This window comes from Elephas maximus, chromosome 14, assembly GCF_024166365.1.
Source record: "Elephas maximus indicus isolate mEleMax1 chromosome 14, mEleMax1 primary haplotype, whole genome shotgun sequence".
NCBI classification, from domain to species: Eukaryota; Metazoa; Chordata; class Mammalia; order Proboscidea; family Elephantidae; genus Elephas; species Elephas maximus.
The window spans coordinates 93,062,971-93,077,722 of NC_064832.1; the positions used below are offsets into that span (position 1 = coordinate 93,062,971).

The 14,752-nt window shown below is 43.0% G+C and overlaps 1 protein-coding gene across 4 annotated transcripts in view; it reads left to right on the forward strand.

The window, feature by feature from the left end:
- Nucleotides 1-14,752, forward strand: part of FARP1 (FERM, ARH/RhoGEF and pleckstrin domain protein 1) — a 380,271-nt gene that overhangs the window by 298,245 nt on the left and 67,274 nt on the right. For all 4 annotated transcript variants that reach the window (XM_049853257.1, XM_049853260.1, XM_049853258.1 and 1 more), the window contains exons 14-16: nt 4,862-5,049; nt 5,716-5,805; nt 7,344-7,477. In XM_049853257.1, coding sequence (XP_049709214.1) covers nt 4,862-5,049; nt 5,716-5,805; nt 7,344-7,477 — 412 coding nt within the window. The remainder of the gene's footprint in view (nt 1-4,861; nt 5,050-5,715; nt 5,806-7,343; nt 7,478-14,752) is intronic.

Below are 14,752 nucleotides of genomic sequence, written 5' to 3' on the forward strand. Positions count from 1 at the left end.
ATAATACTGATCTTCTTTGCTAACTGGCTTTCAAGTGCAGGTAATCTCTAGAGGATTTCATTGTGTTCTGTTTTAGAGAGAGAGTTTGGATTTAAAGAGGCCTTTTTTTTTTTAAAGATAGAAGCCCACTGCTGTAATGTATTCCCTCTGGCTGCCTTTCGAGCGCACCCCTTTGGAGCGCACCGTAGCTTAGGTACCAAGAGGTAAAACGCTGTTTTTAGAACCAAGTAACAGGAGACGAACAATGATACATGAGGGGCATGTGGAAGCTTGCAGAACAAGTAATTTGGTGGATAGTATAAAAAAAAAAAAGCATAGATATTTTAAAAATAACCTTTATATTTCAAAAAGGGGAACGGAGAAAGCAGTCGATATCCTCGTTTTCATCAGTACCCTCAAACACTTAAATATGTAACAGTCCTACTGTCCTCAAACATTTAAACATGTAACTGTCCTACTGCGAGTTACTGTTTTAAAAGTTATTGTCAGGTTCTCTACTCCCATGCGGAGCAGGAAAAATAACACTCACCTGATTTTAAAATGGAATTGACCCTATTCATTGACCAGTTTAAAATGCAGTAAAGATAACTAAATTTTAGAAAATACCATTTTCATTACTCGAAGAATAGATTAGAAAGTTCTCATTCACCAGAATTTTGTCGGTTTTTAAACCTTTAAAAATCTGGGGAAGTAGCTAGTTAGTATGCACCTATGTGCAGTCCCAGAGCAGTCCCAGAGAGGGGGAAAGAAAAGCAAGCATGTGGCTGGGTGATCACAAACTCTTCCTCACGCGTTTCAGTGCCTCTGATGAAGAGCTGGTCACGGAGGCTGCAGCCTGGGTGATGGTACAGATCCAGCTCCTCCAGGGCAGCCGGGTGGGAAGACTCAGGAATGGACTTGAAATTAAAAAGATAGAGACGCTAAACCAGTTTCTGGGCTGGGCGATAAATTCAAGTCCATAAATATAGCTCTACTAACTTGAAGTTCCATAATTGTTTGTGCCACAAGAATGTATACATTTGATATGATTTTAAAAAGCAATTATCAGAAATGCTTCCCTTGAGAGCAGTATTAGTGAAGGCATTTCCAGCTCCGGGGAATGTAATCTCAACCCTCCTATTACAGATTGGGGAAAGGAGAAGGTGCTGTGCAACGGTTGGGAAGAGGTGAAGCTTTGAAGAGTTATTAGCCCAGAATGTAACCTAAAAAAAAAAAAAAAAAAAACAGTTTTTGAAATCAGAAAAATAATTTAAAAAAATAGAAGCTTCCAGACTTTCAGGGTAGAACTAATCTTTTTCTAATCTCTATAAACTTTTTTCTGTCTTTCGCCTTAATGCCCAGGTGCTTTTTCAAAAGGTCGTCTAAAAGTATGTATCTAGAGTCCCTTGACAAAAAAAATTACTTTGTGTCAATAAGGTCCCTGAGTGGTGCAAACTGTTTGCAGTTGGCTACCAACCAAAAGGTTGGCGATTTGAACCCACCCAGGAGTGCTGTGGAAGAAAGGCCCAACAATCTGCTTCCGTGTAAGAGTACAGCCCAGAGAACCCTATAGAGCAGTTCTACTCTGTAACACATGGGGTCGCCATAAGTCAGATTTGGCCCAACAGCAGTAGATTTGGATTTTTAAAATTTGGCATAAAGAGGAAAATGATAAAAATACCAGGGCATTGTAAGTTCATTGAGTAGCCAAGAACCTGAGTCACGGTTTCCTCTCCTGATTGACCCAGGGCTGTGCCTTCAAAGCAGGTGACAGACTTCGCGTTACAAATCAAGGGGCTCATTTATCTGACAACAAAACCGCGTTTGTTTGCTTTTTTGTAAAATGGACTACTTTCGTGAAAATTGGTTCCATGTTCTATAATGCTGTGCCCTTGGACACTGCCTTTCCTTAGATACAGCTCTTGACACTTCCCTGACGGCAGGCCCTGCATAGAAGCCAGCTGTATGCACTGTGTAGCCTCAGCCTCTGGCTCAGAGTCGAAGAGAGTTTTAATTACTCACCAAGCTGCTGAGTCCTACTAATGACTCTGTCAGCACGTTCGTTGATCGCTGAACAGTAAATGAGCTACGTCTTTCTCTTTGGACCACGAAAGCTATTGATAGTTATTTTCAAAACTCCCAGCAGTTTTCTCTTGTAAGGGGGAGAGGGTGTTTATCTTCCAGGGACGAAGTTCAAATTAGCAAAATTTGAACTTGCGGTTTCAGACTTTTCCTTTACTTAGAATTGCTGATAGACTTCTGGGCCACACTTGTTGATATTTATTGATTTATTGTTTCTACTGTTTAAATACATCCATTGCCCTTCCTTTCTTAGGCCTTTGTATATACACAAAGCCAGCTTAGGTAGCCTCTTGGGACAAGGAAATTGGTTGTCCCCCACGCCTGTGTGTTCCACGCCTGTGTGTTGTACTGACAAAGCAGGCAGTTACACATTTGTGTGATCTTTAGACCACGTGAGTGAAGTCCCCAGGCTTTCACCCAACAACCTGTGGGCTGCCCTGTGCCTTCCCGTGTCTTACACAGGTTGTCATGAACTTCTCTTTCCCTGTTCCCTTTTCTGAATTCTGTCTCTGATTGAGTCAAATGGGGAGTCTGCCGAATTGAAATTTCTCTCTCCTCGAAAGGCACCCTGCCTTCAGTCGGTCTCTCAGCCTGCTCAGCCCCCACGTACACAGTGTACCGGGCGGGGTTCAGCAAGGGCAGTGGCTCGGAACCTTCCGTGGGTGGTAGTGGTTGTACTTGAGGGTGCTCGCCATTGTTGGCTCCCTCGTAAAGTGGCTGTTTGTTTTCTCTCTGTTGCTGGGTGCCATCCAGTGCCTGATTGCTACCATGTCCCCACATCCTACCGCCCCCTTCTAGCTAGCCTTCTAACTGGTTTTTGTTCCTGCCTCAACCTCTTTCCATGATGAGGTAAACGGTTTTTCTGTTCCAAGTCACTGCAAATTCAAGGTCCGTGAGGTGAACGGTTTTTCTGTTCCAAGTCACTGCAAATTCAAGGCCCGGTGTGCTATCGCTTGTCACTGCCTCCATGAACTCAGGCGCAGTGTGAGGGCTGAAGGTAAGCCCCCGAGTTGGCCAGGTTATGGTGGACAAATAAGAAAAAGTAACTCTAAACCAGCAACTCACAAACGCATGAAATGTTTTGCTCTCTAGACACACTGTCAGGATTTCTCTTTTCTGATTCCTATTTATAGTGATAACATTTATCTTTTTGTGATTTTTTTTTAAGAGTAGTGCAGTACTTTGAAACACCTGGAGTTGTAACTGTCTTCACTTTCTATTTTGACAGGTTCCAAGTCTTTCAAAACTATTGTATCAGCTGTGTACTAGTGTCAATAAAATTGACATTTGTGAAGCAATTTCTGGCCTTTTTCTCCGGCTTCTACTGGGTTTGGTGGTGTGTGGGGTGATGGGTCTTTGACTAACATTAGGTCTTCATTCCACTGAAACATTCCCAGATTTTTGAAGCAGAAACTTCTTAAGTCTGCCTTTTTCTCCCATTTTCTAATCCTGTTATTCAAGGATCATTGTACTGACCCGTGGGCAATGGGCAGGACGTCTTTCTGCTGTTTTTCTGGGTGTGATGGCCTTTCCCACCTGCGGCGATGACACAGCTAGCTCAGGTTACCAATGGACTGGGATGGGAGGTGAGGCGGGGGGAGTTTCTCTGTAGTTCGTTCATACTGGGATCAAATCCACAACCTGCACTTCAGCATCTCCATTCTAGGCTGTGTTACTTTGTCATTTCAAAGTGGGTATTAATGGATCCAGAGGGAGAGAATAAGTGTCAGGGAAATGGAGGCACACCTGAGAACTGCGCTCACCTTCCTCGTGGAGACCCTTCACCGCGTGTCGGGGAGCGGTGGGGCTGAAATTGCATATTGAACAGCACAGACAGCATTTACATTGTCTTGTCTCTAACATGATGACAGACAGGACCAAAAGTTACTTTCGCTTTGTTTACCCAGTTCTAGCAAATCTGCTTTCAAATGAAAAAATGGCTGTATTAGGGAAAAACAAAGCTAGGTCAGAAGTGGTTTTTGGAACGTCCCACTTAGCATCAGGGAGTGCAGGTAGACGGTTGCAAAGTTACACAGGTGAAAGTGTTTTTTACGCAACTCCTCTACCTCGCCTGACTCGGGACGGGTAATACAGACGTTTCCGTGTTATTTAGTATGTGGTCCTTTTCAGAGGAATAATTAATTACCTGTCACTTTATGGGAATTGTGATAATGTAACGACCTCGAGCTTTGCATTTTTAAATGATCATCTTTGCATGTAAATGTGATACTCAGTTTCTGTCCCAAACAGTGAGAGAGACGTGGAGTGACGTCACCAGGTATAACAAGCTTGCCTCTGTTCTTTGTAGAAGGGGGACTTTGTTGCCTGACCTTCCTGTTAGCTGTCACCCCGTGTTACATGACATAGCGCGTCCTAGGTGCCCCAGTCGTTTAGATTCCTTTTAGTCTAGTTTCATTTTCCCTGTGTCGCCTTGTAATGTAGACACTGTGTCTTTCCTGAGTAATTCTTAGACGCAGAGGCAGTCATTAGGGGGTGAAAATACTATTTTGGGGGACATTATACTTTTAAACTATTGTAATTGTGCTCCAGGCAGAGCTCTGTACCTTATCATTAATTACATAACAGAGGCTCAATTGAATTATTCCTACGATGGTACCTTAAATAGTATGGCAGCTGCAACTTTACAAGGGAAAAAAAACTAGAAAATAAGAACATTAAGTTTGCCATGTGATAGCCAAAGTTCTAAAGTTTTGAGAAGGGGAAAATTGTAAAGGGAAACCAGGCCCCAGAAGGAATTACTTTTTTTTCTTTTTCTTTAAAACTTCTCATCCCCAAACAGGCTCCCTGACTGGTAGCCCTCACCTTTCAGAGCTGTCTGTCAACTCGCAGGGCGGGGCGGCACCTGCCAACGTGACTTTGTCACCCAACCTGAGCCCCGACACCAAGCAGGCCTCTCCCTTGGTCAGCCCACTGCTGAATGACCAGGCATGCCCAAGGACGGACGACGAGGAGGAGGTCCGTAGAAAGGTACTAATGGGCTCTGGCAAGATGGCGGGCAACAAGGGGCCAACTATCACTTACTGTTTAAAAAGACAGCAAGACCTGACAGCTGGACTGCTCCAGGGTGCTGGGCACTCATCTTGCAGATAGGCTCCAGGGAATCAAGTCCTAATGGCGTCACCAGCTGATGGATGACGGGCTGCTTGTCACTGTGCCCCTTCAGCTCCAGCCGCCATCAGTATCTCTATGAACAATATGACTTCCACTTCCCGAATGCCGACACTGCCAGCCCACCATAGCTAGGAGAAAGGGCGTTATCATTTCTCTTCCATTTATTTCCTGGAAGACTGTATCACTCTGTCATTTTACTAGTTAATCAGATTTTCTGGTGCCCACGTTTGAATGCTAGTCCTCAGTGGTGGCCGAGATGCACTTGTTCACTGCCTTTGGTGATGCTAATGTTTCCAGGAAAGAGAACTCTCCTAGACTGTATTCTTACCGTAGAAATCCATTTTCTTAAACTATTTTGTCTCTCACGCACACACGGAAGGAGTTTAGCCTTGATGCCAGTTAAAAAAATTATGAATTGGTAGTATGTCTCTTCAGTCAGGACTTTCTTAAAATCAGGACATTCTTAGAGACTTATACGTCAAAATGATTATTACATCTTGTTTCTTTTTGTGGATATTGCAGAGATTCCCTACTGACAAAGCATACTTCATCGCTAAGGAAGTATCCACCACTGAACGAACATACCTGAAGGACCTTGAAGTCATCACTTCAGTAAGTTAACGTTTCCCCTAAAAAATTGGATGACATAATTTATCTCAACTATTCTGCTTTATGAGAGAGAGGCTGTTATTAATTAAGTATCAGTAAGTCTGACTCCAATTAAAAGGATTTGGTCCTGGGTTATAGAAATTAGACATTTGTGGTATATTTCATTTATAATATACGCTATAAAATTTTATATAATTAAGATTTTCAAGTGCAAAGGAAGTAAGCTTTTAAACTGGAGAAAATTAAAATGAAACATTTACTGTCTGCATGCGCTGAACTAGAACGTCATCAAATGTAGCCACTCTTTTTGCTCTGGGTTTGCCTGTGAGGCGAAGAGAAGCCTCATTTTATACTTGATAATAAAATGAGCTGTGTCAGTAAAAGCTGCCAGGAGACTGCCTTTTATTATTTTAATTGGTCCTCTTTAGTCTTGGAAACTCATTCAGGGCATTGCAGATGTCTTTCTAACCCTTCAATTCTGGGAAGGAACTAGTCAGTTGGGAGGTAAACTGGAATTTGTTGAGTTTCTATGACTTGCGAGATGTGTATTGTGCTGTGTCCTCAGCAGGTGCTCCTTAAACATGTATGAAATCGAATCCCAACTCACCTCTATGAGCCGAGTGACCTTGGGTGACAGAAGCTGCTTTATCACCCTGGTTTGGCCACGGTCTTGCTCAGTGTTTCAGCGGAGGAGCAGAGATGGATGTTCCTAAAGGAATGAGGCAGAGGGTATTTTAGTAATCATAAATAAGTGATGATCCAATGAGTTGGCCAGAATGGAGGTTTTGATTTGAGTAGTTGCCCATTTAAGGGATTTGTCCTGGACCCAATAGATGGATCTTGATCAAAAGGAGGAAAAATGTGGAACAGAACTAAAAATTCTTATTAGGAACCAGACTTACTTAAGACATTGAGACTGGAAGAACCAGTCTGTTGCCTGGAAACAACTTTTAAGGCTTGATCCAAAACTGTCCCATGAAGTCATCTTTAAACTAAACAGTAATTTATCTCATTTAATAAAGAACGTTCACCTTGAGTATTACGCTCTTTTGAAGAATTATCTGTGTGAGATCAAATGGACAACAGTAACTCTAAGGCATGAATGAGAACTTTAAGGGGCAGAAAGTCTAAGTTAACGGGTGGTAGAACAATAGGGCCAGAGAGAGAATGTTGACACAACATGAAGAATGTAACCACTGTCAACGAACTGTAGTAAAAATCATTGAAGGGGTGTATGCTTTGTTGTATATATTTTCACCAAAAATAAAGAGTCATCCTGGCTTCACCAGTTGATTGGTAGCAACTTTCAGAAAACAATAAAGATATAGGGTACTTCTCACCCCCACCTAAACTCCTGTGCTCCTTATGTTTGTGTGTGCCTGGGCGGAAGAGGGAAGTGGCCCTGCTTTGCCAGCGATTACAGGCCCAGCAGGAAAGTATTTGTCTTCCATGTGTGTTTGGTTGCAGCATTACTTCTGAAGAGTTGCAGACATTCATTGTTCATCTTTGCACCTCTAAGTGTGTCCACCTTTCATTTTCAGTGGTTTCAGAGCACAGTGAGCAAGGAGGACTCCATGCCCGAGACGTTGAAAAGTCTCATATTCCCGAATTTTGAACCTTTGCACAAATTTCACACTAGTTTTCTCAAGGAAATTGAGCAACGACTTGCCCTGTGGTAAGTTCAACAATTATGTTTCTCTCTCTCTCCCTTTCTCTCTCTTTGTGTGTGTCTGTCTGTCTCATCTTATTTTTATGTTATCCCTGGTAAGTAGCAATTAGGACAAAGATAAAAGGCAAGAAATTGATTTAAGACAAATCAACCTTAAAATGATTTTCAGTTAAATTCTGTATATGTTTAGAGCTCATCTTCACTTGTTTTTTTTTTTATTTACAATCCTCCAAAATGAATTATTTTTGTCAGAATTAAATAATTATGATACTTAAATAAATACCACAAAAATAAAAATAGCAACTACTACCGGAGGAAGGGTGGAGGTTGTAAAGACTAGAAGCATATGAGGGGCTTTTAGGAGTGTTGTTAATATTTTATTTCTTGACCTAAGCAGTGGTTTCATTGATGTTCACTTTATATTCATTTATTAAGTACATATATATTTCATGCAGTTTTCTGTACACCCACTCCTTGCTTATCGACTATCTCGTTATCCGTTTCACATTTACGACAACAGTAAAAAATCTACAATCTGACTATTTTACACATTAACGACATATGTCCGACAGTAATGAATGCCAAGGTACGAAATGGGAGTAATGCTGACTGTGTGGTTAAGATTATGTGTCAACTTGGCTGGGCCATGCCTCTCAGTGGTTTGGCAGTTATGTAATGATGTAGTCATCCTCCATTTTGTGATCTGATGTGGCCGTGCTCCATTTTCACATGATACCAATTTTTTTGTAACAACTTGGTCTTTGGAACCTAACCATGTCGATAAGTGAGGAGTGGCTGTATTGTACTTCACAGGTCTTAAAAAGTACTTTGAAACATACAAAGCCCTACATAACACACACACATTGTCACATCCACATATATTTTGACTTTGAATCTCAATCGTAGAAATTTATCTTAAGGATATACTTTAATAGGTGAAATGGCATATGAACAAACTTATACATTGTAAAATTAAAAAGTGGAACTGATCTAAATGCCTATCAATAGCAGACTGGCTAAAAATGACATTAAAAGTATATCCATTAAATATGAAATAAAATATTAATCAAGGAGAAAAAGATGGAGGAACAAAAATCATGGACAGTTCTGCATGCTAGAGAATGCCTAATCTGATGTACCTTTACTTAAAAATAGAAGCTCATAAAGAGAAATCTTAAGTGGCTTTTAAAGGCAGTTGTATGTAGATACTTGGGGAGTTGATTGTCTAGTAAACATGCATTTAAAAAATCCCCTCTCAGGGAACGTCTAGCTCAATTGCCTAAACATAGTTTATAAAGAAAACGTTCTGTGTTCTACTCTGGTGAGTAGTGTCTTGCGTCTTAAAAGCTTGTGAGCGGCCATCTAAGATATTCCACTGGTCTTACCCCATCAGGATCATAGAGAGAGAGAAAAAAAAAACCTCTGCCCTAGACTGCCTGATTAGAAAGAGAGTCCAGAGCATGGAAATCGATCATCCATTCAAACTCCAAGAGCCAGAGCATGTCCAGAATGCTGTACCCAGCTCTGAGTTTCACATTTGAAATGGTAAAATGAAAGAATGCATCCCATTTTTTTTTAAAAAAAGTGACTGGCCTGGAAGAGAGAAGACTTGAGAAAATTTGATGGCTCTGCTTAGATATCTGCAAGCTGGTTACGTGAAAAGGGAGGCAGACATCTTCTTAGTTGTACCAGGGATGAAATCTAGACAAAGGGCTCAAGTACCAAGAAGGCTTATTTTCTCTGAACGTAGAAAAGGATTTCCAAGCACTAAGTGTAGCTTAGCAATGAGAGGCTGATTTAATGGTCAAGAGCTCCCTCACCTTGGAGTTACTTGAGCAGAAGTTGACTGTCCATGTTCAGAAGGTACTTCTCTTTTGGGTGAAACCCCGTACCTGGCAGCACATCATGGTCACCTGGGGAAGCTTAGAAAAAACACAGATGGCCTAGGCCCTGCCCTCGCCCTCCTGACGGCCCGGGCCCCGCCCTCACCCTCCCGAGTCAGAGTTTAGAGGAACGAGACCCAGAAAGTTTTATTTTGTAAATGTTTCTTGGGGTGATTATGATGCATACCTTTTTGGACCAACTGATCTGGACTGCCTCTGACAAACCTAAGATTTCACGATTCTCTGGTTTATATTTCACGTGCTGGTTACAATTCTTGTTTCTTCATTCTACAAGCGATGAGTAATTACCTCTTTTGAGTCTGGTTGTGCACACAGGGGACGTGCAGTCTTGGCGAAGGAGCCAGGCACGTGGAACAAGGGAACCAGGTCCTTCCAGATGTGTGGCCAAGGGAACCAGGTCCTATCCAGATGTGTGGCCAGGTCCAGTGCAGGCACAGAGTGAGGCTGGCCTGTTCTGCCTTAGAGGCTGTGAGCAGTTAATGTCTATGCAGACCAGGCGACCCTTGAGCTAGGATATTCAGTGAGGAGAATGGATCAGAGGGGAGCCATGAAAGAGGGAGTTCACACTGAGTTACTGACAGCATCAATATATATGTATTTTCACACTGAGCCCTGATGGCATAGTGGTTAAAGCGTTTGGCTGATAACCAAAATGTCAGCAGTTCAAACCCACCAGTGGCTCCTCAGGAGAAGGATGTGGCAGGCTGCTTCTAAAAAGATTTACAGCCTTGGAAACCCTATGGGGCAGTTCTGCTGTGTTCTGTGGGGTTGCTGTGAGTGGGAATTGACGGCAGTGGGTTTTAACAGTAATATGAGATGGGAAACACAGGTTGGTGCGTGTAAATTGGGATGGTTAAGGCCTGAATTTGAAGTGAGACTCACTACCTAAGGTTGATGTCTAGCTGTTCGTGGATCTTACTGAGCCTTATTTTCCTTATGTGGGCGAGGAGGATAAATGTGGATGATAAACGAAGATTAGAGCTGTCAAGGATTTCATTTTACCTGAATCAACAATCAACACCCATGGAAGCAGCAGTCATAAAATCAAACAACGTATTGCATCAAACAAATCTATGCAAAAGACCTCTTTTGTCAGTGTGATGACCAGGGTGCACTTGATCCTAGCCGTTGTCTTTACAAACACCTCATGCATGCAAAAGCTGGACAATGAAAAAGGAAGACAGAAGAAGAATTGATGCACTTCATTTGTGGTGCCGGCGAAGATTATTGATTATACCATGGACTGCAAGAGGAATGAATAAATCAGCCTTAGAAGAAATACTACCAGAATGTTCCTTAAAAGCAAGGATGGTGAGACTTTGTCTTGTTTACTCTGGACACATCATCAGGAAGGACATCATGGTTGGTAAAGTAGAGGGTCAGCTAAAAGGAGGGAAACCCTCAACGAGACGGGCTGACACAATAGCCTCAATGACGGGCTCGGACATATCAAAGACCATGGATATGGTGCAGGACTGGGCAATGTTTCATTCTTATACGTAAGGTCATCGTGAATCAGAGCCGACTTGACAGCAACTAACAACAACAACATGTGGATTAGTGTCTCCATCTCATAGGGCTGGTACATGAAGTAGATGACCCGGTGTTTGTGAAGGGCTTAGTGTACTACCCGGCACACAGAAAAAGAAAGCTGAGCTTTTTTTTTTTTTAATCAACTTTTCATTTTAGAGTAATATTAGATTTAGAGAAAAGTTGAAAAGATAATACGGGGTTTCTGTACACTCTTTACCCATACTCCTCCCCCCATGCTGGCATCTCGCCTTACTAAGTACATTTGTCAAAACTAAGAAACCAACATTGGTACAGTACTATTAAATTAACTCCAAACTTTATTCAGTGATATTTTATTGTCAGGAATGGTAAAATGCTCTGTATATATGTCTGTGTGCATGGACCTTCCCTGACACACACCATCTAAGTCTAAATCTAAGTATTCTTTGACACTAACTGCAATTTAGTACTTCTTCCTTTGACCCTGGCCACCAGAGAAAGCTGGGTCAGATCTCACAAGCTAGAGCGCACAGTCCTTCAGACTGCCAAGTCTTCCCAGGACCTCAGGTGTGGTGTGAAGCTGTGAAGCCCAGAGGTTCCCAAAACCCTAACTTAAACCCACTGCCATCGAGTTGATTCTGACTCATGGCGATCCCATAGGGTTTCCAAGGACTGTGAAGCTTTATGGAAGCAGATTGCCGCTGGTAATTTCAAACCACCAACCTTGTGGTTAGCAGTCGAACGCATTAACCACTGAGCCACCAGGGCTCCTTCAGGGGTTCCCAGGCCTCCTCATTTCTGATCTGCTGGCTGCAAATTTGGAAGTTCCCAGTAGCCCCTTTGGGCCAATAATTTGCTAGAATAACTCACAAAACTCAGGAAATCACTATATTTACTATTACAGTTTTATTATAGCCAAAAGGATACAAATAAAGAGACATACGGGGCGAGGGCTGAGAGGTTCCCCAACATGGAGCTTCTGTGCCCCAAAAAGTCATGGGTCACCCTCCCAAGCATTGATGTTTTTCTCCAACCAATCAGTGAGCTTCAGTGACCAGAGTTTTTACTGGGGTTTCATTGCATAGGCATGGTTGATTAAATCATTGCCCATGTGATTGAACTCAACCTCCAGCCCTCCTCTCCTGAGGTCCAGCTGATATGTGGTGGATCTTTCTGGCACGGCCAGCCCCCACCCAAGTCACTCATTAGCATAACAAAGATTCCAGTCGCTTCGGAAATTACAAGACATCTCTCTCAGAAACCAGGGACAAAGTCCACATTCTTTGGGTGAAGTTAATTGTACGCCCCAGAAATAAGTTAAAGATTACTCTGTTGACTCTTATACTAGTGATCCATCACCCTCTTCCCAGCCCTACATTAGGTCACAACCTACTTCCATCAACAGTGGGAAATTGTCCTAAATGGTTGGAATGAACCCTGCTTCAGTAAACACACCTGTCCGTGGGCAAATGTTGCGTTCTCCTCAGTAGACACACCTGAAAAGAAGATGGCAGCCTAAGGTCTGTTTCATACTGGCAAAGGCCAAATTACGCTGGTTCTTCAAAAAAACAAAGGAAACGGGTTTGGTGACTTCTGAAAACAGGAAGAAACCTTTTCCTTTTGAAAGCAAGGACAGCTTACTCAGGTGTTCAAATGTGGTTGGAGGAAGCCGTTTCCAACTTTTGGCATTTACCAAGAGTCCCAAATCACAGCCTGAAATGATTGGCAGTTCCGCTCCCCAGAGATGGATTGAAGGCCTGCTTTGGTAGAGTGCCTTGACGGATTCTGTGGTGTTCAAAACATAGCCAGCCTGCCGGTAGTGAGCTGGGACCCAGCGAACAGTGAGGACACTGGGAATAGGCTCCCTTGGAGCACACACAGTTGTCAAAAAGGGTCAGCTGCATTTTTTAGAAAAAACTTGGAGCAGAGGCCACTTGGAAAGCAATGCAGAAACCTAGACAGGAGGCCTAGAAAGACTGTATCTTAGTTACCCAGTGCTGCTGTAACAAAGATACCACAAGTGGGTGGCCTTAAAGAACTGGAGTTTATTTCCTCACAGTTTAGGAGGCAGAAGTCTGCATTCAGGGTGTTGCTCTAGGGGGAGGTCCTTCCTTGTCTCTTTCAGCTTCTGGTGGCTGCTAGCAGTCCCTGGTGCTCCTGGGCTTATAGATACCCTGGCCTCCGTCCTCAGGTGGTGGCTTCCCCCAGGTGTCTGTCTCTGTCTCCACTGTCCTTTAGGACACACCATTCAAAAGGGATGAAGGTTCAGGACCCATCCTACTCCATGTGACCTTATTAACATAAAGGAAACATGACATAAATAACAACTCTATTTCCAAACACAGGTACAGGGGTTAGGACATATATCGGGGGGGGGGGGGGGGGAGAGGACACATTCAGTCCTTAACAAACTAGGTGCCAGGTTATCCTAGAGAGGACAGGTCATAGCACTGTTAGATTATTCAATAGGCGAGGTAAGCATGGTGCTTATCATCTGTAGTGAACAATTTTTTCACCACATCAAAGATTCTGCTTCTGTGTATAGCTGGCATCTGTCTGTCTCCCAACCCCACAGCACCTTCCTACAGAATGAAAGCCTCTTTTCGAATTTACAATCCCTGACAGGGGAGATGACCCAGGAAGCAAACTAAGCATGAGCTTACTTGTGCTTACTTACTAATCTGTAGTGAACAATTTTATGTCAAAGATGTAGTGAAACCCATGTGAAATTGTTCACTGCAGATGACCTAGTAAGGAAGGTAAACACCACGCTTACCTTGCCGACTAGATAAGCTGCCCCTGAGTCACAGTTTAAGGACAAAGGAGTAGGGCAGGGAAAGTAGGACACCTGAAGTTTGGGGCCTGGTAACTGGAAGGATGGTCGTTAAATTAAGAAAGAAAGAACCAAGTGAAATGAAAGTAAAGTGAGCTTGCTTTGGGGCATAATAATTTTGAGGGGTCATCAGTGAATTTCTACCAAAAAAAAAAAAAAACCCATTGTGATTGAGTTGGTTCTGACTCATAGCAACCCTATAGGACAGAGTAGAACTGTCCCATAGGGTTTCCAAGGAATGGCTGGTAGATTTGAACTGCCAACCTTTTGGTTAGCAGCCAAGCTGTTAACCACTGCACCACTACAGGCAGTTAGAAACGTGAGACCCAGGCTTGAGAATGAAATCAGGCACAGGGTTGTGGATTGGGAAGTTATCCACAAGAACAATTTAATCTTCAAAGAAGGGAGTGTTGAAAGAAAAGAGCCAAGGACAGAAACTTGTTGAATCCACCTTTATGGCAACTTTCTTTCCATAACTAGAGATTATGGCAAGAAAGAGCCAGCAAAGGAAACTCAAGAAACCACCAGAGATTTGAAAAAAGGATGGGAACACGGAGGTAGAGGATCACAGAGGAGGGAGAACGTGTCTTGGAAGCTAACTCGTAGGAGGGCAGTGGTGAATTGATGAAGTAATTTTTGGTGCGAGGGAGCAGACGGCAGATGCAGAGTTCTGCAGGGATGAGAGATGAGAGGAGGGAGGCAGGGAGGGGTTGGAGGTCCTTCCGAGAGTGGAGAGAAGGTTCTTCGAGGCATATGACGCTCTTGCAGGTTGTAATCAGAAATTTCGCAGGTGGAGCATGTCTCAGGGCTCTCTAGGGAAATAGAATCGGTAAGAGACAGTTTGCACTTGACTGCTAGTGTAAAGGTTGATGATTCAAACTCACCCAGCGGTGCCATGGAAGAAAAGCTTGGTGATCTGTTCCCATAAAGATCACAGCCAAGAAAACCCAACGGAGCAGTTCTGCTCTAACACATGGTTTCCATGAGTTGGAATCAACTCAACGGCAACAGGTTTGGTTTTATGTATACGTA